Source organism: Ochotona curzoniae, unplaced genomic scaffold, assembly GCF_017591425.1.
Source record: "Ochotona curzoniae isolate NIBS_2020 unplaced genomic scaffold, NIBS_Ocur_1.0 contig_3520, whole genome shotgun sequence".
Classification (NCBI taxonomy): Eukaryota; Metazoa; Chordata; class Mammalia; order Lagomorpha; family Ochotonidae; genus Ochotona; species Ochotona curzoniae.
In genome coordinates this window covers 29553217-29578879 of record NW_024465894.1, presented here as the reverse complement: position 1 = coordinate 29578879, position 25663 = coordinate 29553217, and the positions used below count along the sequence as shown (strand labels likewise).

The window sequence follows — 25663 nt, the reverse complement described above, 5'->3', positions numbered from 1 at the left end:
GGGAATAGGAGTGCCTTCGGAGGCCAAGAACTCTGAGGTCACCCACCCCCATCTGGAGCCTCCACAGGGGATGGAAGAAGTTCAAACTCTGCAGTACAGAAACCAGCGCCATCGGAACGACGACCAGGAGCCCTGAGCGATATGCAGAAACAGAAGAATAATAAACTTCCTCTGGGAATAAGGAGGCAAGCTCTCTCTGGTCCTAGCCTGGCTCTGGCTCTGGGTCCCCACCCTCCCTCACGGTGACCATTAGGATCGCTCCAGTAATCCCTAAAAACAAACAAATATACATACAAACAAACAATCTAGAATGGACAGACAACAACATGGAAAGCTTAGAATCAGACAGGAAACGCCCAGCGTGGACCCAAACAGGCCTCACTAGGTGAGACACAAAGATTAGTAACACCTCACTAGGATATTGGGGATTTCTCTGCACAACCATCCTAAATTAAAAAAAAAAAATGTATTGTACCTAAACTGATAACTGTATGGAATCAGGTTGAATACAAACCAAAACTGAAATGTCTATGAAGAAGTCACAGGATGTAGTTAGGAAACCGCATCTTCCTAACAACATACTATTAATCAATGTCATGTCAATTGATGCCATGAGGTTGTAAATGGCTGTTGAGGTCATGTCGGGGCCTTTAATCGTTTGGGATGATGCTTAGCTGGATTTACCTTCAGAGATGGTCTCACCAAGAAATCGTTGAACCCACTAGGATAATAAGACACTGGACTTGATGCTTGGTAAATATTTCCAATGAAAGAACCACAACTGAATTTGAACTGTGGTAATGCAACAAGGTGGAGAAATCCACCATGGGGAGAGGGTTCGGGGAGGGGTGGGGGTGGGGGAATCCCAGTGCCCATAACACTGTGTCACATAATGCAGTACAATTAATAAAATAAAAAAAAAAAAAAACTGATGCTCACATGGGATCCCAATGCGTGCAAGGCAAGGACTTTAGCCACTAGGTTACCACTCTGGATCCAATGCATTGTCATGTAAGACATACTTTGCAAATGGTTCTATAAAGGCCAGCATTGTGGCCCAGGGCATGAAGCCTCTACTTCTCATGCCGGCATCCCGTATGGGTGCTGGTGCCTGCCCTGACTGCTGAACTTCCAGTCCAGCACTCTGCTCTTGGCCTGGGAAAAGAAGTAGAAGACAATTCATGTGCTAGGGTTTCTGTACCCAGAAGAAGCCCCTGGCACACCCGGCTTCAGTGTGGTGCAGCCCTAGTTATTGAAGCCATCTGGGCAATGAACCTACAGATGGAAGATCTCTCCCTCTGCATATACAAAACTCTGACTTTGATAGACAATGTTCTAGATATGTGAACACCCATACGATAACCAGCAGCCATGTGTAACCTTTGAATAAGTCAATGTGACAGTGTGAGTTCAGAACCAGAACACTATCTTTATTTAACTCTAATTTAGTTACATGGTTATATGAGACTAGTGGTGCCTGTATGTAAAGTACTCCTCAAGTTTCACGTTTGCATGAGTTTCTTTATTCCAACGAAGAGATGCTATTGGGCCTGTTACGCATAGATGCAGTATAAATAATATTAACTTAAACAGTATAAAAAAGTGTTTAATTAAGCTAAACCATTGGACCACTCAGATTACAATCTCACATGGGCTACTAACTTGTTTGGAAAGCAGCAAGTGACTTGTCTTGTCACCACTGTCCTACATCAGCAAATGAGGACACCCCCTAAGATGAGTTTGTGGATTAAATGAATGGGATAAGTGCCTAGCAGGTGCCTGACACATGTTGAGCGTTCCGTCCAATATTAACTGTTATTGTTATTTTCATCTGGCGGATCAGGGAGTTTAAACTAGAAGATGAGTAGGCAGAGGAAGACGTGTTTGCTGGGTGCTTTTGGCAAGTGTATTTGTGTTCTGTTTACAATGACAAAGTTTCATCCTAGCGAAGATTACAACTATAAAGGGCAACCCATTAGAGATACATGCTATTTAAGTAACAATTTGTTATCTTCCTTCATTTCAAGTGGTTCTCCATGTCCTCTAGTCATAATGTGAATATAATACGAGATGACAGAAGGGTTTGCTCAAATGATAGGATAATGAGTTGCTAGAGAAGCAAACACAATAAGAATAACTTACAAATTCCCCAGTTTCACATTATCAAATTGTTTTTATTCAGCATATTTTTTCTTTTTAAAATTTATCTATCTACTTATCTAAAAAGAACAGATTTCATGAATTTTACACAGGGCTTTAGGAAAATACTAGCACCTCTTTCATTTGCTCCTTCTTTCCCACCCTCTCTTTCTTCCTTTCTTCATGTTACTTTACTTTTTGTGATTATAAAGTTTCAATTGATATTATAATCACCAGCTTAATCCTTCACAGAATAAAACATACAACATGTATGAAGCAGGAAGACTCCCCTTCCTGAGGGATCAAAGACTGTAAATAATAATCAAATCTCAAGAGGTTAATTTCACTCATAGATTTTTAATTCTCTGAATGAGAAAGTCAAATGTTCTGACTTGGAAAAATATCCACACACCTTTTCTTTTCATTAATCCTTCGAGTTTCCCGGTGTGACATTCCGTATATACTGTTCCAAGCAGTCAGTGGTTGGGAAACACAATAGACATTAGCACCATTTGCAATATTATTGCCTTATTCCCATAGTTTATTGAAAAACATCAATGCCAAATATAAGTGTTCAAAATTTACCCTCATGCTCTTAAATCTTTGGACTCAGGGCTCTTTCTAAAGTACTGGCTCAGAGGAGTTTAGTGATTATAACTTAACCACGAGGTGTTTTCAAAGTGTTTATAAAACCATGTGTTCCGAAATAAGTATGTATAAATTCCAATTTTTTTACAGAAAACAAAAACATGTCACTTAGCTCTTTTTTCCACAAACTTTTTGAAGTCTCCTCCACATGGAAGCAGTTTTGGGCACAATTCACAAACCTTGGATAAATATTCTTTGAAAGTGTCTTGAACAAATGTGTATATAAAAGGAACTAATTAGAGAACAACAACAAAGGAACCTCAGTGGTTATCAGTCAACTTCAGCTGAAAAGGGGGAGAAAAGAATGAAGAAATTAAGGAAGGAAGGAGGGAGGGAGGGAGGGAGGGAGGAAGGAAGGAAGGAAGGAAGGAAGGAAGGAAGGAAGGGAGAGAGGGAGGGAGGGAGGGAAGAAGGGAGGGAGGGAGGGAGGAAGGAAGGAAGGAAGGAAGGAAGGGAGGGAGGAAGGAAGGAAGGGAGGAAGAGAGGGAGGGAGGGAGGGAGGAAGGGAGAGAGAGAGGGAGGGAGGGAGGAAAGGAGGAAGAGAGGGAAGAAGGAAGGGAGGAAGGAAGGGAGGAAGGAAGGAAGGAAGGAAGGAAGGGAGGGAGGAAGGACAGAACTAAAATTAATTATGCTTTCACTCATACCACCTATTTTCTTATTAGTGTGAATTCTGGCAAAGACCCAGTTCTATCTGATGAGTATGTTCAGAGCTGGTGCTGAAGTGCTCATGGGGCAGAGTTTAACCACAGTCAGAGATTATAACCTGCGTTCCAATTTGTGTTCACTAAAATGAAATTCTTAAAATGGTGGTAAGGGTAAGACATTTCATCTACATATTTCTGGTTGCTCATGACTTTGGTCCTATAAACATCTGCATTTTCTGGTAAAAGGAAAATGAAAGAGGATGGATGCCTTTCCTTCAATCCTCCTGACCAAAGACTTGTGAACTATTAAGAACTGAATCTCCCAGCACTGAATTGCCCACAGCTTCCCACTTCCAGATTGAGCATATGTGTTACTTGAGGTAGTCGTTGTCATAGAGATGATTCTTGTTTGTTAAATAAATAAAACAGATAGTTACAGAAAGTTAGTCAGCGTAAACTCTACATGAATAAATAAGTTATTTCCTTTCAAATGTCAAATGCCCCAACTGCCCTCTGCTTTTGGAGCTCTAGTTATATAGAGTCACATAATTTTCACTGAGTATCCGGCTCAGCAAACACTATTGTTATTCTCTATGTGCTATACATTATGAAACCATGTGGAAACAAGCCGGATTATCTATATGGATGACAAATAAAGAGAAATGGTGTTGAGAGTTTGACATAGAATTACTACAGATTGAAGATCTAGAAGCCACTAGGTTTTCTGGATATCATATATGATTCCTTATTCATTTCTACATATGATGACAAACCTCTAAGTATATGGATTTACACCATGCCCTCAGGGACAAAGTTATAGGGACAAACTGATATAAATTGAGAATCCTAAATCAAAAGGTTGGTTTAAAAATAAAATAATCTCATTATGCCACTAGTTCCCTACTTAATTGAGGAAAGCTGAGACTAGATTGGAATTTTCTTCTTCATTACTGTTTTCAAGCTAGTTGCCCTGGGATATCAACATGGTTAACACCATCAACTCTCTCACTTAGCCACACTTCCTCGGTCCCCTTTTCTAGCAGGAGTAGGCATGTCTGGCTCACAGGCCATAGACAGCCCAGGAAATCCTTTAGTCTCGTCCTGCCAAGGCAACTGCAGGTGGGACTCGAAATTCAGTAAATCTACAACAGACTAATTTTTAAGTAGACAAATCCATTTGGCCTGTAAATGGTTTTATAAATGTCAAAATGTCCCTTGGCAAAAAAAAAATAATAAAGGTTGGTCCATGCTTATAAAACAACTTCATTTTCACCTGGGCATGGTGCTCCTCAATGCCTTCCCTGACAGCACTGTTGCCACCTCCATACATGACATTCGTTGTGCAAAGCATGATCTCTTAAAATGCTAACATAAGACCACAGACCTGAGGAAGAAACATCACTGGTTCTTAACCATCTTCCCCTGTACATTCTGGAGAATGATTTATATATTGCAGAATTTACCAATCATACCTGAATCATTCTGTCAGAATCTCAGTCTGAAGTATACTCTGTTGATTTGATATCATCGTAAAAACCCAGCATTATATTTCAATTTCAATTGAAACCTTTTCTAACCTCCTGTTGTGTCATTGTTCAACCCATACTTTAAGCCATACTCACATAGATTTCTATCACATCTTTAACATGTAAAGTCTATTTGTATACATGTCTCCTCTAAGAGCAGGCTCCTCCTTGGGTAGGAAATTAGATTACTTTTTATTACAACTTGGGCACACAGCAAGCAATATAAATTCCTGTGGAACATATGAGAGAGTGAGTACATAAGGGACAGATGAAAGAATGAGGGACTGCATGGCCCAGCATCTTCGGGCTGACGGTCTTTGGTGCAGACACCTGCATGTGGCCAGACGCGACTGCACTAACCATCAGGAGTAACAATAATGACGCAAGGAAGACGGGGAAAGCTTGTTTCAGACAGTGTAAATCAGGACACATTCAGTGAACTACAATTCCCAGAAGCTGTGAGCCAGGATATTGACAAATAGGAAATAATGTAGAATATTTTTAAAGTATAAATTAATACAAATTTGGATTTAAATATATTTCTATTTCCTACAATCCTTTTTGAACTTATTCTCTTGCTATTATAAACTTAATTGCCACATGCATAAGTTTGAACAGTCAAAATAGCATGTCTAGAGCTTTGTAAGTAGGGGCCACTTGACTCACATATGTTCAAATAAAACCCATACAGAAGCTTTGATTCTAAGTCACTGTTAGACTTTTAGATAAACAAATAGATTCTCTCCTCCCTGAATCACTTACTCAAACATTTCTGTTTTAAAAAAAAAAAATGTTTTGGGCAGTTACTGACATAACCATAATTTTTTCAAAAACATACATTTTCAAAGAGAGGAAAACATTTTTGTGGGTGGACAAATTTACACTCCAAGATCATTATAATCATCGGGTTCTCCCTCCGGGATTTGAGGATGGGCAGATGCTGGGGATACAGTGAAGTTCTGAGATGCTCACCACTTGGTAATTGAGGATTTTACTCTCCTACTCAGCCATTTTCTATGGAGAAGTAATGTGGGTTTTTACCAAACTAAAAATTTAGTCATAACAATTTGTACTTGGAAAGAGAAAAAGAGAAAATGCTCTAAAAGCCAGTCTAGTATAATACATTCTTGGGACTTCTCTTTGGTCTTGGAGCAACTGTGTGTGTTTCTCCAACAAAGCAGTGAATTAATGATGTTGTAACGAGATTTCACTAAGCCTCATGCTTTAGTAGCAGCTCCCAAAATAAGGCAATGGCATCCCAATACTTTGAAAAATGTTACCCTCTACTTAAGAGTTTTTCTGTTTCGGAATATTACCTAAGATGGACATGAAAGGCATTCACTGATACTGAAAAAAAAATGGAATATTACGACATCTCTCTTGAATTCCATGTTAATTTTCCCTGATTAGTTAAACCTTTTCAAAGGGTAGGTGTCCGGCATGGTGGTGATTTTCCCCACTTGCTGTGTTGGAGCACCTCACTTAAGTCCTTGTTCTGCTGTTGATGCCAGTTCCCAGTTACTGTGCACCCAGAAAGGTGGAAGATGGTGGCTTAAGCAGTATATCCCTGCCACCCATGTGGGATACTTGAATTGAGCTCCCAGATTCCAGCTTTGATCCCAGCCAGGGGACAACTGGACAGGGGACGACTGAATCAACAAATGATCGTTCTTATCCTGCCGTGTGTGTGTGTGTGTGTGTGTCTGTGTGTACATGCGTGTATATGTGTGTGTCTGCCAGTCTTCCTCATAAATAAATATGTTAAAAGCTCTATCATGACCCTATTCACATTTAATGATAATGGCAATATGGACTTAAGAAGGGAAAATCAACAGACCTCTCAAAATGCCCTTTGCAACGATTGGCAGTGACGTCAGTCTTCTCAGCCATTTGATGTCTTCCCAGCTGATAGAAGGATCTATGGCTTTAGCCACATAAGCAGCAAGCCCACTGGTTTCTCCAAAATTTTCCTTAGGAGAAAATGCTAAATCACTGGTTTCAAAATTTTTCAGCCTGAAATAATGAAATACACAAAATAAGAACTTTCCCACAGTGAGACGCATCTTTGAAATGACTTACATGGTGAGAAAACTTACTTACTTGGTAACAACTGGGTCTTCCCTCCTCAGCCATGGACACTCATGCTACATGCAGATATCCCATGGTTTCATGTAGGAGTTCAAGCTAAAAGCAATAGCCTCGTGGTTTGATTGATCAGTAAAATTTACTTTACACCCTACACTACATCCATTAAAAAAAAAAAAAACACAAGAAAAACTATCTGGCCATGTCTGGCCATGTCAGAACTTCCTCTTTTTAATCTAGTTTATGCATTTAGATACTAGATTTGATGCTATTTTGTGCCAGCAATGAGAATTCATTACTAAATATTTGAATGGCACTGTTTAATTTTAAAGGGGCTTTCATAGTATTAGAGCAGTTTTTCCTTAAATAACTTTTAGAAAGCAAAGTTAATACACCACAATTCTTACCCTACATAAAAATTGAAACAGAAGTATAGAACAAGATGTCTCACAGTGGAAAGGAAAGAAAACCTGATTCATGGTAACATCTGAGCCCCAAGCTGAGGGTCTTGACTTCTAATCACATTGTTATCGATATCAGTACCATTCAGACCAGCTGACTGCAGCAGACCCACTTAATGTTCTTGGATGAAAGTCTATGGCAGGATGGAGCTGCAAGACCAGGGTTATCGCCTTCTGTCTACTGTCACTGTTGACCCTTGCTCTCCTGGTAGTATTCTGAAACAGGGAAGAAGCTAGAAATGTTTCCCAGCAAGTGACCTGCTAACTGCTGTGTTTCTCTCCTCTGTGGATTTCTTCTGTCTGTGCTGAGCACTTACACTACTTTCCCTAGTCACCCAGATGATTTTTATAAGGGCATGTGCATTCCAATGATCAACACCTTCATTTTGATCCCTAAGTTGCTACCCAGACGGGGAAGTGTCTGGAGTGTTGAAATATAAACAACCCAGCACCCTCACCTCTAGCTAAACTTGCTGCAAGATGAGTCCTGCTTGACCTTTCAGACTTCTCAACCAGCACTAACCTTTAGTGCTGAAAAAAAGTTTGAATTTTGCTTGCTGCTTTTTCTGGCTTGCACAGTGTCCTTACTTCCACTACAAATGTTTCCTTCACTTTCCAATGAGTTTCTTACTCTTAAGTCACAGCTATTGCGGCCTGCTTCTAGTTCTAACTGTGCCTTCCCAGTTTAGGCTAGCTATTTCTTTAACTCACATCTAAGTGGCTTTTTCTTTGCTTGTTTGTTTAATTATTGGAAAGGCACGTATGTAGAGAGAAGGAGATAGAGAAAGATATTTCTTCTAATGATTCACTCCCCAAACGACCACAATGGACAGAGCTAAGCTGATCTGAAGCCAGGAGCCAGGAGCTTCTTCTAGGTCTCCCACATGGGTGCAGGGACCCAAGGCTTTGGGCAGTCCTCTACTGATTTACCAGGCCACAAGCAGCCAGCTGCATGCAAAATGGAACAGCCAGAATACGAACCATCACCAGTACACTATCGCACCAGGCGCACTCACATCTAAGATTTTGTGGCTGGCCCACCTTATGCCTGTAATCTTTTCTTTTTCCTGAAGTTCTTAACATCATTACAAGGTTTTGGCAGTTTCCCTAAATCAGGGCACAACCTTCTCTCCCCGAGCCCCTGACCATCAGCTGAAAGGACAGCCATTTTGACACACGGTGCATGTGGCAGGCTTCCCCAAATCCAGCTATGAATGTCACCTGCTGAAAAGCTGTTCTGGAGTGTGACAATGACTTAGGTGCACCTTGCTCCACTGCATGCTTTAAATGACCATCCCTGCCAATCTTCTTTTGAGGTTTAAAGATCAGCTGATATCTGCTCTCTGGCTTCGTGCTAGCTCTTTCTTCCCCCGTATACACTCAACAACTGAACACAGTAAAGACTTTGGGACCATGGCTATTAAAAATGCTTACATATATCGAGAAGACTCTTATTAAATTATTTTTTAAAACAATTTTACCTACCCTTAATGCAAAGCTATGTTTGATGTTTTTTGTATTTTAGTGTGGTTCAGCTAAAATTTTGAATGATACAACTTGAGTGTTATACATTATCATAAGAAGATGAAAGTTGATAACCCATGTAACTTTAAACCTTTGGCAAAATTTTCCCATTGGACAGTTAGTCTTATAACTTATTGGATTGAGAAGTCCATTAAAGATTATAAAAATTCCAAAAACATTAAAGTTACACAGATGCATATAAAATTGTCAGTCTTTGGTATAGATTTAACACGAAATGGGTGAATATTTGGTTTTCACCAAACCACTTATGGTTGTACATTTTGTCATACACATTGGTCTTTGTTGATCACTCTAATTTGAATAAAGTCAGACTTCTGTTCAAAAAACGTACACTGCTTGTGGAGACCACTCCATTACTTATACATGATATCAAATTCCAAACTTTTAAGTCATATTAATCATAAGGAAAAATTCAGTCTTTTGATCACTTGCAAAACTGGGGAAGGGGAGGGACAGGAAAAAAAAAAAATCTGCGTGCGTCTACTCTGCATGGCCCACGCCCATCCCAAACAAGCCGCAGTGTTCAGCAGGGGTGAGGTGAAAGGGTGAAATGGATAGGGAAAAACAGAAACACGGATAAAATTATATAAATAACGGCTGTTATTCTTGGATGGTGACACGCAGATCAACACTTGAATGAATGTTACCATACAGAAATCTCAGTGCACAATGAAGCCTTGTTGTTACCCTAAGACTTTGTTCAAAACCAGAAGCCAAGAAAAAGTTTTCAGATATCTTGACAGAGACCCACGACGGAGTGTTTTACCAAAGGCTCCGAAAGAAACCTCATTGAAGGCTATTTTTATTCAGATTATGACATTTCTACCAAAAAAAAATGCTTAAATCAACTTCTGATAACCAAAGTATTCCATTTCCTAAGGAAACAGAGTGGCAACATCAGAATAATAACATGATTACGATCAGAATCACAATCTGTTTAAACGGAGAGAGACAGAACTCCTTCGTTATGTTACGCATTTTGCCCAGAATGATCTTTAAATATACTTTATAACCTAATACAGGAATTGATTTCATTTTTTGAAAGCCAGCAGTGCAAAAATGGCAATAGGTACTGAATGAAGTAATGCATTATTAAATGAAAAATAATAACCATAGCAAGTATTGAGTAAAATCTAATATTGCTTATTATAAATATTTTTTTCACCAATATGGCCAGGCAGTAAGAAGAAATGTTCAGGCAATGAAATTCGAATTTGAGTCAACATTCTGGCTCACCTTGTTTTGTGAGACATTACATTGAGAAAATGTCACATGTTACAGTGTATTTCTATGATGAATCCAACAATTACAGATTGAGTACTTATTATTTGCCAATATCTGAGATATTTAGGATATAATAGAATTATTTTGAAAAAAAAATCTCCCAGGATAAATGCAACCAATAAGAAAACGATAGCTGTTAAATATAAGAACCAGAGAAAGAAAAAAAATTGTCAGGCAGAATCAGAGTGAAGTAAACTGGCAGATGCTCCAGCTGAAATTGTAAATACTAAAAGAAGTTTGGCCTTTTGAGCAGCTATTTCAAGGGGCAATTGTTTCTTCTTTGCTGTTGCAACAGATAACCACAAATGGGGGTTATGTATATAAATACATATATTTACACACACAAATATACATAAATATGCTTAGTCCAAGAAGGTTAATACTGGACCCACGAACTCAGAAGTGATGTATATATACAAACATGGATGTTTAGACAGATGTACATGCATATATTCTGACATATATGCACTCCAAATTATACGTACATATATATGTGTGTGTACATACACATATGCACATACATATGAGCACATATATTCAACGTGAGCCTTGCTGGACCACACTCAAGGTGTCTGCAGGCTGCGTTCCTCCTTGAAGCACTAGTGGAGAATCAGTGTTCTTCCCTTTTCCAACCTCTGAAGTTCATCAGCTCTCTGGTTCCAGAGGACATCTCTCAAACCTTTATTTGTACCATCTCACCTCCATTGATTGTGATACTTATAACTCCCTCTTTTAAGGGTCCTTTTAATTACATCAATCCTTGTCAGATAAAACAGAGTAATTCCCCCCATCTCAAAGTCCTTACCTTAATCATTTCCATAAAGCCTATTTTCCATGCAAAATTGTCACACTTCTCAATGTGAATATTTTCCTAGCCAAGGGACTGAGAGGCTACCGAGTCATGTATCAACATCCACCAGTCTCTATCCCTTCCCGGCACCCCTCCCCTTGATCAAAGAAGTCTCCATTCTCTGCCATCCATCTTATAGTGCTTTCCCAACATGGACACAGGTAGCTTTATCCCTAGTGTGTCAATTTGAAAAGCAGCTGATGAGGTAGTGACTGGGAACTGGGATGGGTAAGGATGTCATAGTCGGAGGGGACAGCTGATGCTAAAATTCTGTTCTCCAGCCACGGTTGGCAGGAAAGCCAGAGTGGCAGGGCAGAGGAGTGAGGCTACAAATGCTCATCAATGAGGCAGAGAAGTAGCAGGGTCCAGCTCACCACAATCTAATGGGCCACTTTCATCATGAGAGACCTGGGAAGGTGGTAGAGACCTACTCTGTGTTAGTGCGAGCTCCTCTGTCTGCTGGGATGAACCATTTCTAGGCTTAGGACAATATCAATGGGCGAATCACAGAAAGTGGAGCGCAATATGTGTTGATTTAGGCAAAATCAGAAACTGAGGGGTTTTTTCCTCTTTAAATTTCCCTGGTTTTGTACTGACAATGCAAATGTTAACTAGGGGAAAAGGAGCATCTTCAGGGAGTTGTGGAGAAAACAATGGGTCCCTGGGGACAGAGTTGTAGCTGTTGCCTCAACACTGTCATCTTGTATCAAGTACAGATTCAAGTCCCTGGCGCTCTGCTTGCTGTCCATCTCCCTGCAAATGCACCTGGGGAGGCAGTGGAATTTGCACCAAGTATATAAACCCCTGCCAGGAGGACCCAGAGGGAAAGCCCAGCTTCTGGATTTGGCAGACAGCCCAGCCCGGCACTTTCAACCATTTGAAGAGTGAATCAATAGACAGAAGACTTTTGTTACTCTCCCTCCTTATTCACTGTCACTCTTTCTTATGAACAAATAAACAAATAACTCAATCTCAGGAAACAAGGAAAGAGAAATAAAAGGAGAGAAGGAAGGAGGGGGGAGGAAAGAAGGAAGGAAGGAAGGGGGGGAGGAAAGAAGGAAGGAAGGAAGGAAGAAAGGAAGGAAGGAAGGAAGGAAGGAAGGAAGGAAGGAAGGAAGGAAGGAAGGAAGGAAGGAAGGAAGAAGAAAGAAAGAAAGAAAGAAAGAAAGAAAGAAAGAAAGAAAGAAAGAAAGAAAGAAAGAAAGAAAGAAAGAAAGAAAGAAAGAAAGAAAGAAAGGAAAGGAAAGGAAAGGAAAAGAAAAGAAAAGAAAAGAAAAGAAAAGAAAAGAAAAGAAAAGAAAAGAAAAGAAAAGAAAAGAAAAGAAAAGAAAAGAAAAGAAAAAAGAAAAGAAAAAAGAAAGAAAAGGAAAAAGAAAAGAAAGCAAGCAAAGAGACTGCTTAAAAGTTCTAGGAGTCAGGCTGGTCAACTGGCTTCATTCCCCACTTCTTTGCAGGGCTGATGAGAATGCTTCTTACTCCCTCTCAGTTTCAGGAACTTCCATGCCATTTATAATGTACACTCAGACATGTGTTTTGTATATAGACCAAGCAGAGATTACCGAACCCTTTAACTCTTGCTGCTCCCTGATGCCAAGAGCAGAACCCTCCCCCAGCCCAACAGGGGAAGTAGCAAGGGCTGGAAGGAGCCACTGCTTTACTGACTCCTTCTCTTCTGGATTTCCTGCCTCCCCTGCCTGCCAAACCTCACTTCTAAAAAGCCAGGCTTCGCCTTCCATGAGTCAGGTCAGCTGCGGAAAGAGACCGACTTCCTATCAGGCTGGAACAGATGAGCTTTGGGGGCGCATGCAGCCTCTAGGGAAAGCCTGCACCTCCATTGGAGCACCATGCCACGGAGAGCTGAATGAGACTGCGGGACGAGGTGACCAACCAGACGCTGTTGACTGCCCCGATATCTCCCAGAGTGAACAGCAATCCTTGTGCACTCCGGGCAGCTGGGGTGCATCCAGGTCTGTCGGGGGAGGCGAGGGGTTGTGTTACTCATGCTCCCCATAGGCTGGATCTATTGCCCATGATGTGATCATCTTGAAACGGGAGATGTGACAAACACGGGCAATGGCGGCCACTCCTGTGTACATGAGCAGCTGAAAGGGGTCTTTGTTTCCCAGTCACGTCATCTGGGCAGGAGCCCAGGAGCAAAGCAAGGAACAGGGGAAAGAAGCACATGAGCCTCCCAGCTCCTCCCGGAGTGGCCCCAGCCAGAGGTCACAGCAATGCCATCTCCCCATCTTTGCATACCTCTGGGAAATGCATTTTGCTATCCAGAGCAAAAGAAAAAAGAACCTTTCTGGAAAAGTGAAAAACAAACAAAAACCTCTTCCTGTATATTTATTTCTAGTATTCTTATCATTGGTTTTAGTTAGTAGTAGGGGTGGAATTAAGGGGAGGAGGAAAAGGAATAGAAAATGACATTTCAAATGACCAAGAAGAAATAACGAAGAATCCTTCTTGTAAGAAGTTTAGATGCTGGGAAACTATTTCAGGAAGTCTTTAAAACAGAGAGGAAGGTTTTTGGCACAACAGTTAAGGCTTGAGTCTCTGTCTGAAAAGTCTGCACCCCACATCCATGTGCCTGGATTGGAGTCCTGGCTCCACTCCCAAGTCTAGCTTCTTGTTAATGCACATTCTAGGATGCGTTTTGTCCCTACCATCCACGCATAGAGACCCTGGCTGTTGCAAGCCTTTCCGAAAGTGAATTAGACAATAGGAGGTGTCTCCATGTCCCTCTCAATCTGCCTGTCTCCCTCTCTCTCTGCCTTTAAAATGAATAAGATAATTATATCAACACTTTCAAACTACTGTAGTCAAAATTGAGAAACAATGTAAGTAGTTGTGAATAAATAGGAAACTTGTAATCATCTGCTTTCTGATGAATGTGGCGGTGTTTAGGATAATGCCAGGGGCTTTTGCTGAATTTTTTAAAAATTTGACAGAGTGCTTGGGTAACTCTGCATCCAGGGTATGTGGGCGGTTTTACCAACAGATCTGGCAAGGAGAAGCTTTTCTCCTGCCATTGATCAATTACAGATAACAAATACAGAATGACATCCTCCACTCACCTGGAAAGAATCAGGAGGTGGCTTCTCAGAGCTAACAAACTCAGGGTTCAGTAACAATATTTTCAGCATGAAAGTTTATGATCACAAATGTAAATGCACAGCAAAGTCACATGACAATTATGGGACACTGTGAGGTTACGTAGGGCTTATATGATGGTTGGGCTACCTTCCAGGGTGACTAAGAGTGCATGAAATCTGCCCCCAACAGTCTCTTGTTCCTGCATGGAATGCTGGTTTGATTCTGATTCTTTTAGTTCTTTAATCACTCTAGAAGAGCAAACAGAACTTGTCTACTGTGGTTTCCTTTTCTTTTGTCTTTCTTCAAACTTCCCAGCTCTAGTTGCTCCAGAACAATTAAAGGGTAGGCAGAGGAAACGAAGGCCCATGTGAAATTAGGTCCTGGCTCCCAAAAAAACCTCCTCAACTCAGCTACACTGCTGAATGCTCTGGGGGTACCATCATCAAATGTCCTTTCAAACCAAGATTTTGATCAATGTTTAAATCGTTTAGCCCTGAGGATTATCCCACGTCTGCAATACAGGCATAGGAAAATCCCAAGAACATGTTTTGATGGGAATCAGAAGAAAACCCATGGAGACACAGGTTTACAGTATAGAGAGGCTGGGGGTCTTCACAGTTGACTCCACTGTGTTCCCAACTTTATCTCAACATGAGCTGAAGGCTAAGAGAAAACAATTCCCTTGTGAAGGACAGGCTGCATGACCTGGTAAAAACATTTCTGACTGATCTGGTGCTATTGGATCTATTGCTTTTGTTAAGGGGAATAAGAGAGTGAATGAATGAATGCATCTTAATCATGGATGAACGTCTGAAAAACGGACAATGACCGAAGCAAGCAGAATACAAGGGATCAAAGATGTGGTTTCAGGCCCAGCGCGGTGGCGCAGTGGTTAAGGTCCTCGCCTTGCACGCCTGGGATCCCATATGGGCGCCAGTTCTATCCCGGCAGCCCCGCTTCCCATCCAGCTCCCTGCTTGTGGCCCAGGAAAGCAGCAGAGGACGGCCCAAAGCTTTGGGACCCTGCACCCGCGTGGGAGACCCAGAAGAGGCTCCTGGCTTCAGATCGGCATAGCATCGGCCATTGCGCTCACTTGGGGAGTGAATCATCGGACGGAAGATCTTCCTCTCTGTCTCTCCTCTCTGTATATCCGCCTTTCCAATAAAAAATAATAAAAATAAATCTTTAAAAAAAAAAAAGATGTGGTTTCTTTTGTCTTTACCTTTCTTTTCTCTTTTTCAATCTGTCCAGTGGTTTTTGTTCCAACACAACTACAAGTGAAGTTGGTATGGGTGTCACCTTGTGTCCTGTGTTCTGGCTTCTCCATGTCTGTTCCCTGCTAATGCACATGGAAAGGCGATGGATGCCTCGGTGCTGAGCCCCTGAAACTCACAGGGGAGACCTGGAAGAAGTCTCCGGATCCTAGTTCAGCCTGATCCATGGCTGGCTGCTGGGGCCAATTGAGAAGTGAACTAGTGGAAAGCAGATCTCACACTCTCTCGCTGTCTCTCCCTCTCTCTGCAACTCTGTCTTTCAGTTAAATACATACATCTTTAATTTCAACAGACACAGTCCCAGAATCACAATAAGAAACTATTGTCTGGGCTAAGTTACCTTCCAGCTGTATGGAAATTCACACTTTTCAAAGCCCCGGTATATACACACTCTTGACTTTGGTACGTATACCAGCAATTCCTGTACCCATGTTACAGCTCCAAGGAAGGACACCCACAAAACAGGTGTGCTTCCTAGACATCGTGTAGGTATTGGGCAGTGACACTATCTATAAAATCCTGTAGGTTCCTGTTGCCAACACTGCTTTCATGCACACTTTAGGAGTCATGCTTTGCTAGAGGTTAACTTCGCAGGCACCCCTTTCAAAAAAAAACAAAAAAGCCTTTGAAACTGACTCAGAAAAAGCAGAGAGAATGAGCAAACAGGTGTACAACTCCCAGAATCGAGGTTACCTGAGTTGTGGTGGCAACTTGAACCTGTTACGCACGTCGTCGAAACGGTTGCCCAGGTAAGGGGTATCCACCGTCACGAATATGGCTTTATACCCCATCCGTTCTGCGCGCCTGACTAGCTGCGTGGTGACCTCTCGGTCCTTGTAGATGTACAACTGCATCCAGCGAAGGGCAGCAGGACCAGCCTCTGCCACTTCTTCAATGGAGGAGGTGGCCCAGGAACTCAGCATCATGCCCGTTCCCACGGACTGACAGGCTGAAAAACAAAAGAGCTGATCAAATTGCAAATTACCTACCGAAATTTGGATTGGCTTATCTGATCCATGAAAGGTCTTAAGAAAAGGACTGACCTTCCCCCAAAGAAGAGGAAGAAAAGATTCTGCCAGCTGTCTGGCTGCAGACTTGAGTGATGACCTCAACTTTTCCCTAGGTCCCTATGCTGTTAGAGACCTAGAATCTGTAGGTCTCTACAGGTGCAAAACTTAGCCGCCTCCTCAGTCACATAACTCAGTTACCTAAATCTGTATCCAGGAAGAGATGGTATGGGTGTGTTTATCTGTTGCTAGAGAATAGATAGATACACAGATGCCATAGGCTCTTTTCTTTGGAGGAAAGAAGATTGCATGTATAAAAGAATATTCACGCACATAGAATGAAGTCAAAATGTACAGACCTATTTAAGGGGGAAAATATTATAAAACAGCACACTTAGCAGGCCTCCACAATTGTATGGATGTTATTTACACTGGAATCTGAGCAAAATCAGCGCAAAAGATCGGTTGGATGGTTTGGGGTGAGCTTAATTTATCCTTCCTTTTCATTTTAAGGATTATTTTTCTTTCAAAACTTTACTAAAGACTTATTCCATCATTTACATTACCTTTGAGGTTTTTTAGGCTATGTTTTTGCTCAATTATCTTAAGTACACTAGAGTAAGATGGCAAGAAATAAGAAAAGGAATTAAAAACATTAGAATCAACAAAGCAGTTTTTAGGGAGCTAAAGAAAGCCCAACGGTAGGTATGCCTCCAAAAATAGGTAGTAACCTGATGCTATGTTTGTGTACCACATACAGAATGTCAAGAATGAAGTATAAATATGTAAAACTGACAGTTGGACTCAAGGTCATAGACTTGCAGGTACCCAGTATGGATCGAATGAGAAGAAATACAGCTGTCGGAGGCACACTCACAGGATGACGATGGGGTTTAACTGAGGGGCTCTTTTTAAAAATGCACTATGAGAATACAAAGTCTCCACGCAGCTAAAGCATTCCCATAGGGCACAATTCGCTGCAAGAGTTGTGAAAACAGATTTCTGGGTTCCACCCAAAGAGTCTTGGACTCAGCAGACCTGAGTTGGGCCAAAGAATCTTTGTTTCCAACCAGCCTCCATAGGCTGCTGCTGTCAGTGGAGAATGGCACACCGACAAACATGCAGCATCACCTTGTACAGTTATACGCTGAGTTCAGTTGGCATTCAAATGGATTTTGCTTTTGAGAAATACTACTTCAACATGTCTTTGAAGGTATTTTCCACCCATGCTCTCCAGGTCTCTCCAGCTACAGAAGACTTGAGCATAGGTGGGGCACTGATCGGTTCCTTTGAAAATGTCTGTCCTAAGTTCTCATGACTTGCAAAATAGTACTCAAAAAAAAAAAAAATTCCTACATTTGTCTAATAACACATACAAGCATTTGGACTCCTGAATGACTTTCATTATTAACAACTGGAAATGTGGAAGATAATTCCACACCAGCCACTTTCATTTGGGGAGGAAACCAAGAGGCACTGAGTGCTTGAGTCAACCTGCAGTGTAACTGAAAACACGATGTCCTCAAGAGGATGTGACCATGAAGATCATACAGAGATGGCACACAAAGTGAAAACTCAAGTCTGTCTGATCATTTTTTCCAACACAAGGATCTTTCTAGAATTCCCAGAAGCCATGATGATTCTCTGACTCCAACTACTGGCAAATGTACTCCCTCCCAAAGATACGAAGCCCATAATCCACAAAGGAGTAGGCTGCCTACGTGTGTGAAAGTCATCAGGCCAACATCTCTGGGGAGTCACAGAGACTTCAGATCCAGTTGGAATATCTGTCCAGCACCAGTGCAGTGTGACTGCACCAAGAGGATCCATCGGATGACAGAGCCCTTGGGGGTAATTTGCAGAAAGGCTTCATGTGCACTTGGCTCTAGCTCTGCCAACAGGAACACCAAAACCCACAATCTCCTTGACTCACAATCCACAGCTAGAGATATTCCACATGGACTACCAAAATTCTAGAAGTCACAGCCACTTTACTCAAACCGTTGAACTTGGCAGATGGTGACAGCCTTCATAACTGTTTCACCCAAAGCACTTGGGAATGTACATCCACCTGGAAGCAGGGCTATCCCACATGTTTATTTCCTCGATCTACCTGCTTTCACACAAATGTCTTTTGACATTATTGGTTTATTTTGTAATAATTAAGTCATGAGGAACTGCAATTTACATAAATTGCGCCAAATACCAAATTGCCATTGTGAAGCTCATTAAATTATGATTATTTTTGACAATGGAAACTTACTCATAATTTATAACAATTATTTCTAACAATAGTTTTTTTTTAAATAAGATGAGCTAAGGGACCCAGGGATGCTGTTAAAGAAAGACTGTTTAGAGAATCAATTAAAATTTGGCCTATTCCAATAAGGAAGAATCTGAGATTAAGTTTATGTATAACTATATAAAAATTATTTTTATTAAAATAGTGATACACTTCCATGCCAGTGCATAAATGGCCCTGACCTTGAGTCACCCTCGATGTAACAATCTGTTTCAATGTGTCATTATTTCATTCCTTCCTCCAAGGCAGTAGCAGACTTGACTAAAAATTAGCAACTGGAACATTCAGACCTAGTAGGGCTCAAGGCACCCAACCATGTTACAGGACCAACGACCAGCATAAAAGCATCTCTTTCGTGGCTCTGGCAGCTTGATATTCCAAATATCAAGTTTTGGCTAATAGGTCAGGATATTCTTTTATGACTCACAACACTGTTTTGGAGACAATAATCGTAAACTTTAAAATTGTACACATGACCCAGCGTTGGCAGATTTTGTTTACAAGTTCCGGTTAGATTTACTCTAATTCAGAGCTTGAACTCACAAATGATTTTGACATTCTTTTACTCTACCCATACATGCTACAGAATGAAATTCTCATCTCTTGTTCTCAACAGTAATAATTGCCAAATTTCATTTTTAAAAGGAGGGGAGCAGAGTGGTCAGCTTTCAATACTCTTTCCCACTAGTGATTCTTTAATGAATGAATACTATGCCATGTGTTCATCATCACAACTCCTGCAAGAATGGAGCTTACTTCTGAGCTGGCTAATGATACCCAAGCCAGATTGGACTCTTGTTAATAACAAAGCTTCCTAACACTGTTCTCGGTCAGCACATCCTATAGATAAAATATCCAAGTGCCTACAGCATTGATACCATGTGGCATCCAAGGGTTCTATTCCATTGCTTCTAGTCTCCAGCTCCCTAACATCTGTAAGACACATCTTCAAGGATCGGCATCTAACCTTACCAACACACACAAGAAGATGCATCCAGGCTTTCTTTATAAACAAAGGGTCTTGGACCCGGCGGCGTGGCCTAGCGGCTAAAGTCCTCACCTTGAACACACTGGGATCCCATATGGGCACCGGTTCTAATCCCCGCTCCTCCACTTCCCACCCAGCTCCCTGCTTGTGGCCTGGGAAAGCAGTCGAGGACGGCCCAAAGCCTTGGGACCCTGCACCCGTGTGGGATACCTGGAAAAAGTTCCTGGATCCTGGCTTCAGATCGGCATAGCATCGGCCGTTGTGCTCACTGGGGAGTGAATCATCGGACGGAAGATCTTCCTCTCTGTCTCTCCTCTTCTCTGCATATCTGACTTTCCAATAAAATAAATAAATCTTAAAAAAAAAAACAAAACAAATAAACAAAGGGCCTTCCAAAACCTCACAGAAAATGTATGTATGACAAAACTATGCAAGGATTCCATTTTTTTTTTGCCACAATAAACAGATATTCTAACTCCATTTGTTTCATGAGCTTTCCGCAATACTTTTATAATCCTTTCTGTTCTTTACCTGATGTTATTACTCTAAGGAAGGGGTTATGATGTACATGCACTATCACTGTCACTGAAAGAACCACCAAGCAGCTCTTAGCTGGGACACATTGAAGAGAAAGCGATGAACATGACCCAGCAGGTAACGCTGATATGTCACAACAAGGCGAAATCGACTGAGAACCAGAACGTCTGCACTGCGATCCCAACTTGCCATGTGTATTCCATCCAAGAACAGTTATAAACACAACTGCCCACTGAGCAGCTGCAAACGTCCGGCCTGTCAAGAACGCTTCCTATGTAGATTATATGTGTAATCAAAACGTTTAGCTAACAGAGTGCCTGTTGCGTTTTGGAAGAGGATTCCCCATACCTATTCAAAAAGTTCACAATTTTTCCAAGGACTGTTGTTTCTTAACATCTGTTTGTTCCAGTTCTCTTATTAAAAACTACTCTGAATACATCTGTCTCCACTCTGTTCCAGTCTGTTTCTTGCTTCCAACTCACTTCAGGCAGTCATCCTGCGATCTTAGAATGTCTTCAGAAGGGACTGATATTCTTACCACATCTGACACTGCGTGATGTCTGAGGGCATAAACTATGCCTTTGGCTGAGAATCTCTGAGAACTTGCGCACCAGCGTCTATCCAGTGTTTTTTCAAGTTTTAATGAGCATACGGAGCACGTGGGAAGCATTAACAAAAGTCAGAATGTGACCCAACAGGGCTGCCATGGCTCCAGAGATCATAATTTCCAACAAGCGCGCATGTGGTGCTGCTGCTGCTGCTGCTGTTCAGAATAGTAAGGTAAAATTCTTTCCCAGGGATTCATCCAAATCCACGGAATGTGTGTCCTGGCCTTGGTTCCAGAAGCACCTTGTATAAAACAAGAGGGAAAACCCAGCAGTGGTGATGGCGCGGGGGTACGGGCGGGCAGTGGTTGTCCTCCCTGGAGGAGCACGCAGGGACATGAACCACATGGTCTCATACAGTCAACCTTCACTAGCCAGAAAATCAAGGAGCTTGACAATGTCAGGGCGGTAGACATTCAGCACATGTGACAGTCAGCATGTGTATTTCCTAAGCTTCTTCTGTAATATTTCCCCCAGCATCCTAGATTTCTGAAAATAAATCAAAAGCAAAGTAGGTCACTAAACAACATCAAAACATGAGAAAATGAGGAAAAACAGACAGAAGTTGCCTAACCCTGAGAAGGCAGAATTTATAAATTACAGCAGAGCTTTCAGAAGTTCACTGTCAGATCCAACAATCTTACACTCCAAATAAGATACTGAATTCATCAACTAAAATTAAAACCCATCACGCTCTCCGAATTATAACACACGTGACAATGGTGGTCATCTACTACCACCATCCCCATCGCACGAGAAAGGATTAGCCAACACATGAGTTATCCTAGAGGGAAGTGTGTCATTTGGAACACAAATTCATTTAGAATACATCCTCTACCTGCACTAGAGAAGAGAACCACTCAGCAATTTGCTGCTTTAGGTTCAAATGATTTCTGTGAAAACAGCTATGGGAAAGGACAGTTGAGTTACCGGAAGTAAAGTTCTAAAGCCAAAAGGACTAGGAGAGGAAGATGGAGGGTTCCGCTTGTTTGGTTTCCGTTTGTTAGGCACTTTTGATTAAAAAAAAAAAGAAAAAAAAAAAACCTGTGCCAAACTTAGTCATCCAGACAGCTGCACACACTGAAAAGAATTTTGTTGAGAAAAACGAGCACTGGCATTAGCACAGGAAGTTGTATAGTAGGAAAAACTATGCGATGACACAGTACAAAACAATCGTGTGGTTCTAAACTGGGGCCTGACACACTAAAGTATTTGCGTAAATGTGTACCGTGGCGTCCCACGCTGGGACCAGCTTTTCTTTACGCTGGAGCTGTCCTTACGCAGATTTGCTGACGACACAGCTCACATGGTGTGCGGAGGCCTGACATTATAACTGAGCTCGATCAAAAACAGTTCTAAAGTCTATGATCAAAAGAGGAAAAAAAAAAAAACCCTGCTTTTCAGTTACGCTAGACATACTTAGAAGTAGCCACCAAAAAATCTGAATTTATGATGGAGGGAACTTGACCGATTTAAGGCACTGCCAAAAACGGCCAGGAAACCGGAGGTAGCATTTCCAGTGTCTGAAGCTACATGATGCCGAGCGATCACGCAGTCATTGCATCGCCAGACTCGAGCTTGCTACGGGAACACACTTGAAGCAACAATTAGGCCTGGCAACATCCCTTCCTCCACCCCACTTCATCTCAGGAGCAGAACGCCTTAACAGACTAACACATTCGCTCTGCTGTGATTCTCGGGGTAGTACTCTGTCCATCCACGGAGCTGCCAGGAGGAACTAGCAGAGCAGATGGAGACCACAGCACAGTGAGATGCCTTTCACAGGTGGGCTGAGAAATACTAAGTCTGCTCACAGCAGCTTCAGGCAGCCATGCACAGTCCAAGGGCCTCGCTGCTGGGCTGCACGGAGGAGACGCGTTCTCACAGTGGTTCCTCTGATTTTCTCATGCTTTAACGTGATCAAGCACGCTTAGAGTTCAAGTAAGAAGCAGTCGGACATTTTCAGAAAAGCTGCCCCACAGTTTAAATTTTTATTGCAAAATTCTGGAAATCATATCTTTTGATGATGATTTTTAACATGGCTAAGAATCCATCATTTTCATTAAACTGAAAATTTATGTTCATCAAAAAGACATTTTAAGGTTCAGCGCAGTAGCCTAATCGCTAAAGTCCTTGCCTTCAACATGCCAGGATCCCATATGGACACCGGTTCTAATCCCAGTGGCCCTGCTTCCCATCCAGCTCCCTGCCTGTACCCTGGGAAAGCAGTTGAGGATGTCCCAGTTGAGAACGTCCCAAAGCCTTGGGACCCTGCACCCATGTGGGAGACCCAGAAGAAGCTCCTGGCTTTGGATCGGCTCAGTTCCAGCCATTGTAGCCACTTGGGGAGTGAATCATCAGACGGAAGATCTTCCTCTCTGTCTCTCCTCCTCTCTGTATATCTAATTTTCCAATAGAAATAAAATATTTTTTAAAAAAAGACATTTCATAGCTGATATGGTATAAATGCCTGCATATGAATAAGGCCTATAATATTTTAATACATAGGCATGTTCTATGTACCTGTAACATGTTTGGGGTGTTTATGTGCATAAACACACATGTTTATGGCATACACACACAGAGAAAGAGCATATCCACTATTTTAGATTATTGGGGGAAAAATGCAAAACATAAAATTGAGTTGAAATTGGTAGAAATGAAGGTTAAAAGGGATGAAAACTGATCTCTCCTCACTCCAAAGTTAACACCCTTCCAAATTCTTAGCTCATATAACTTTGGATAAAGCTGGAGTGAATTCTGAATTCTTTGTCCTTCTTTACTCTCTGCTTTTGTTTATTTTCTTGAAACTGGATAAAATGATGGGTAAAGTAAGATAAAACTGGCCAGATTCTAGTTTCAGACAGACTTAGGTTCAAATGCATCTCTAGCGACGGGACTCCCCACTCCGCCCCTGCTCAGAGAAACGTGTAATTATCCACAACACGTTCAGCCCGAAGCTTAGTTACAGCTGTGCCAGGTCCTAAAGGCACTAAAGGCACTAAAGGCACTTTGCTCAACAAAGAGAAGAAGTTAGGCCAAACTGAGAATAACGAGGATATTTTCCTAGTAGACATGCTGAAATATCTATATCTACTTGGTCCCCAAGTGCAATACACACATGCATAAATCAATACAACTTTCCGGAAGATAGCATTTCGGTTTGGAGTGAAGGAAATGACAGTTCTTCCCGTTGAATGGTCTTTGATTCAATGTTAAGGCTGATCACTTAATCTTGGAAAATCCAGACAATTCCACAGCTAAAGCTCTCCCCTGCATCCCAGGTCAGCTGTCTGGAGTCTGTGTGGCTCTTTGTGGGACGGCAAGCTGCTCCACCTGCACCTTAATAGGTGGTCAAGTCCTCGCCGAGGCGCAAAACTTCAGTCCGGAATGTTCTGGCCTTTCAGGCTCAAAAGGAAAAGTGTTCCGATTTCATGGTTTTATGGCCCATCAAATCCTGTGTGGTAGCCTCTAACTGCATCCAGGGGCAGGAATTTCTTTCAAAACTTTTTTTTTTTTTTGACGGTTTAATAAGAATTTGCTAATAATGCGGAGCATTCCTGGAACGCATTAGGGGGAAGTTTTTAATTCTATTTGAGGTCCCAGCGCTCCCTCCTGTGGCGTTTGTCCGCATAACAAGCCAGAACAACAAGGGAAAATAATTGGTTCTCCTTTTTCCTAATTTTTATTGATTTCCTGGGCTCAAAAGTTAAAAAAAAAAAAACTCCATGAAAAATAAAATGTTATAGACACCGTGTGTAAAACAAGAGAGCTTGATACTGAGAAGTTTATTAAACATCACGTGGCAAAGTAAGCATTTGATTCTTTGAGAGTCAGAAACTTTCAACTCAACTTTCCCACCAGATTGAAACCAACCCCAGAAATGACGTTGTTTTATGCGCTCTCAGCACTTATGCTGGCTACCACTGCCTCCAAGGGTGTTAAAATATGTGCAGCAAGGATTCTATGCTCTTCCTTAATTTAGGAAAATAACATTTAAAGAGGAAAAAAAAAAGAGTCTGCTGGAGCTTCAAATGGATATGACATTACATGTAGAAGCATATGTAGGACAGTTCAAATATTATGCAACAATGTTGATTATTCAAAAATCAAATAATGTACCGCAATCATTCTTTTATTCATAGTGTCACATATGACAAGCTGTTACCCCACCCTGTGGTGTCCAGTTATTTTTCTACTATTTTAAAGAGTTTCAGAAATGTTACTTTTTGTTTAGGCTCTGTTTATGCTTTCAAATTTTACACCATGCTTGTATTTCTTGACGAGTTTCATATTCTATAGCTTCTTCCATCTTCTCGAAGTTAGAAGGATAAAATTACAAGGACAGAGAATATTTTCAATTAGGATTCTAAGACTAAAGGGGAGGGTTTGGAATTCTTGCTTCAGCAAATGTTTTAAAAACAGCAGTGGGGGACCAAGATACCGTGGACGGGATCGCCTTTAACTGCTCGGTCACTTTGAACAAAGCGTTCAGCCCTCAGAGCCTCAGCTCCCACAGGAGTTACAGAAGGACTCGGGGGACTTTGAGGCCACAGGTTTTTAAGATCATAGTAGGCAGAGAAGATGAACTCAAATTACGTGGCACACATGAATCGCTGAATAGGTGGTAGTCGAGCTTCGTTTTTTCACTAGATCGGGGAGTCCCTGTAAT

General features: G+C 41.5%; 1 protein-coding gene across 1 annotated transcript in view; it reads right to left on the bottom strand.

Moving 5' to 3' along the window:
* HAO1 (hydroxyacid oxidase 1) overlaps window positions 1-25663 on the bottom strand; it is a 49940-nt gene that overhangs the window by 12253 nt on the left and 12024 nt on the right. Inside the window, exons 3-4 of the mRNA XM_040981202.1 lie at window positions 16246-16501; window positions 6795-6970 (exon numbers count right to left, since the gene is read on the bottom strand). Of these exons, the coding sequence (XP_040837136.1) occupies window positions 6795-6970; window positions 16246-16501 (432 nt within the window). The remainder of the gene's footprint in view (window positions 1-6794; window positions 6971-16245; window positions 16502-25663) is intronic.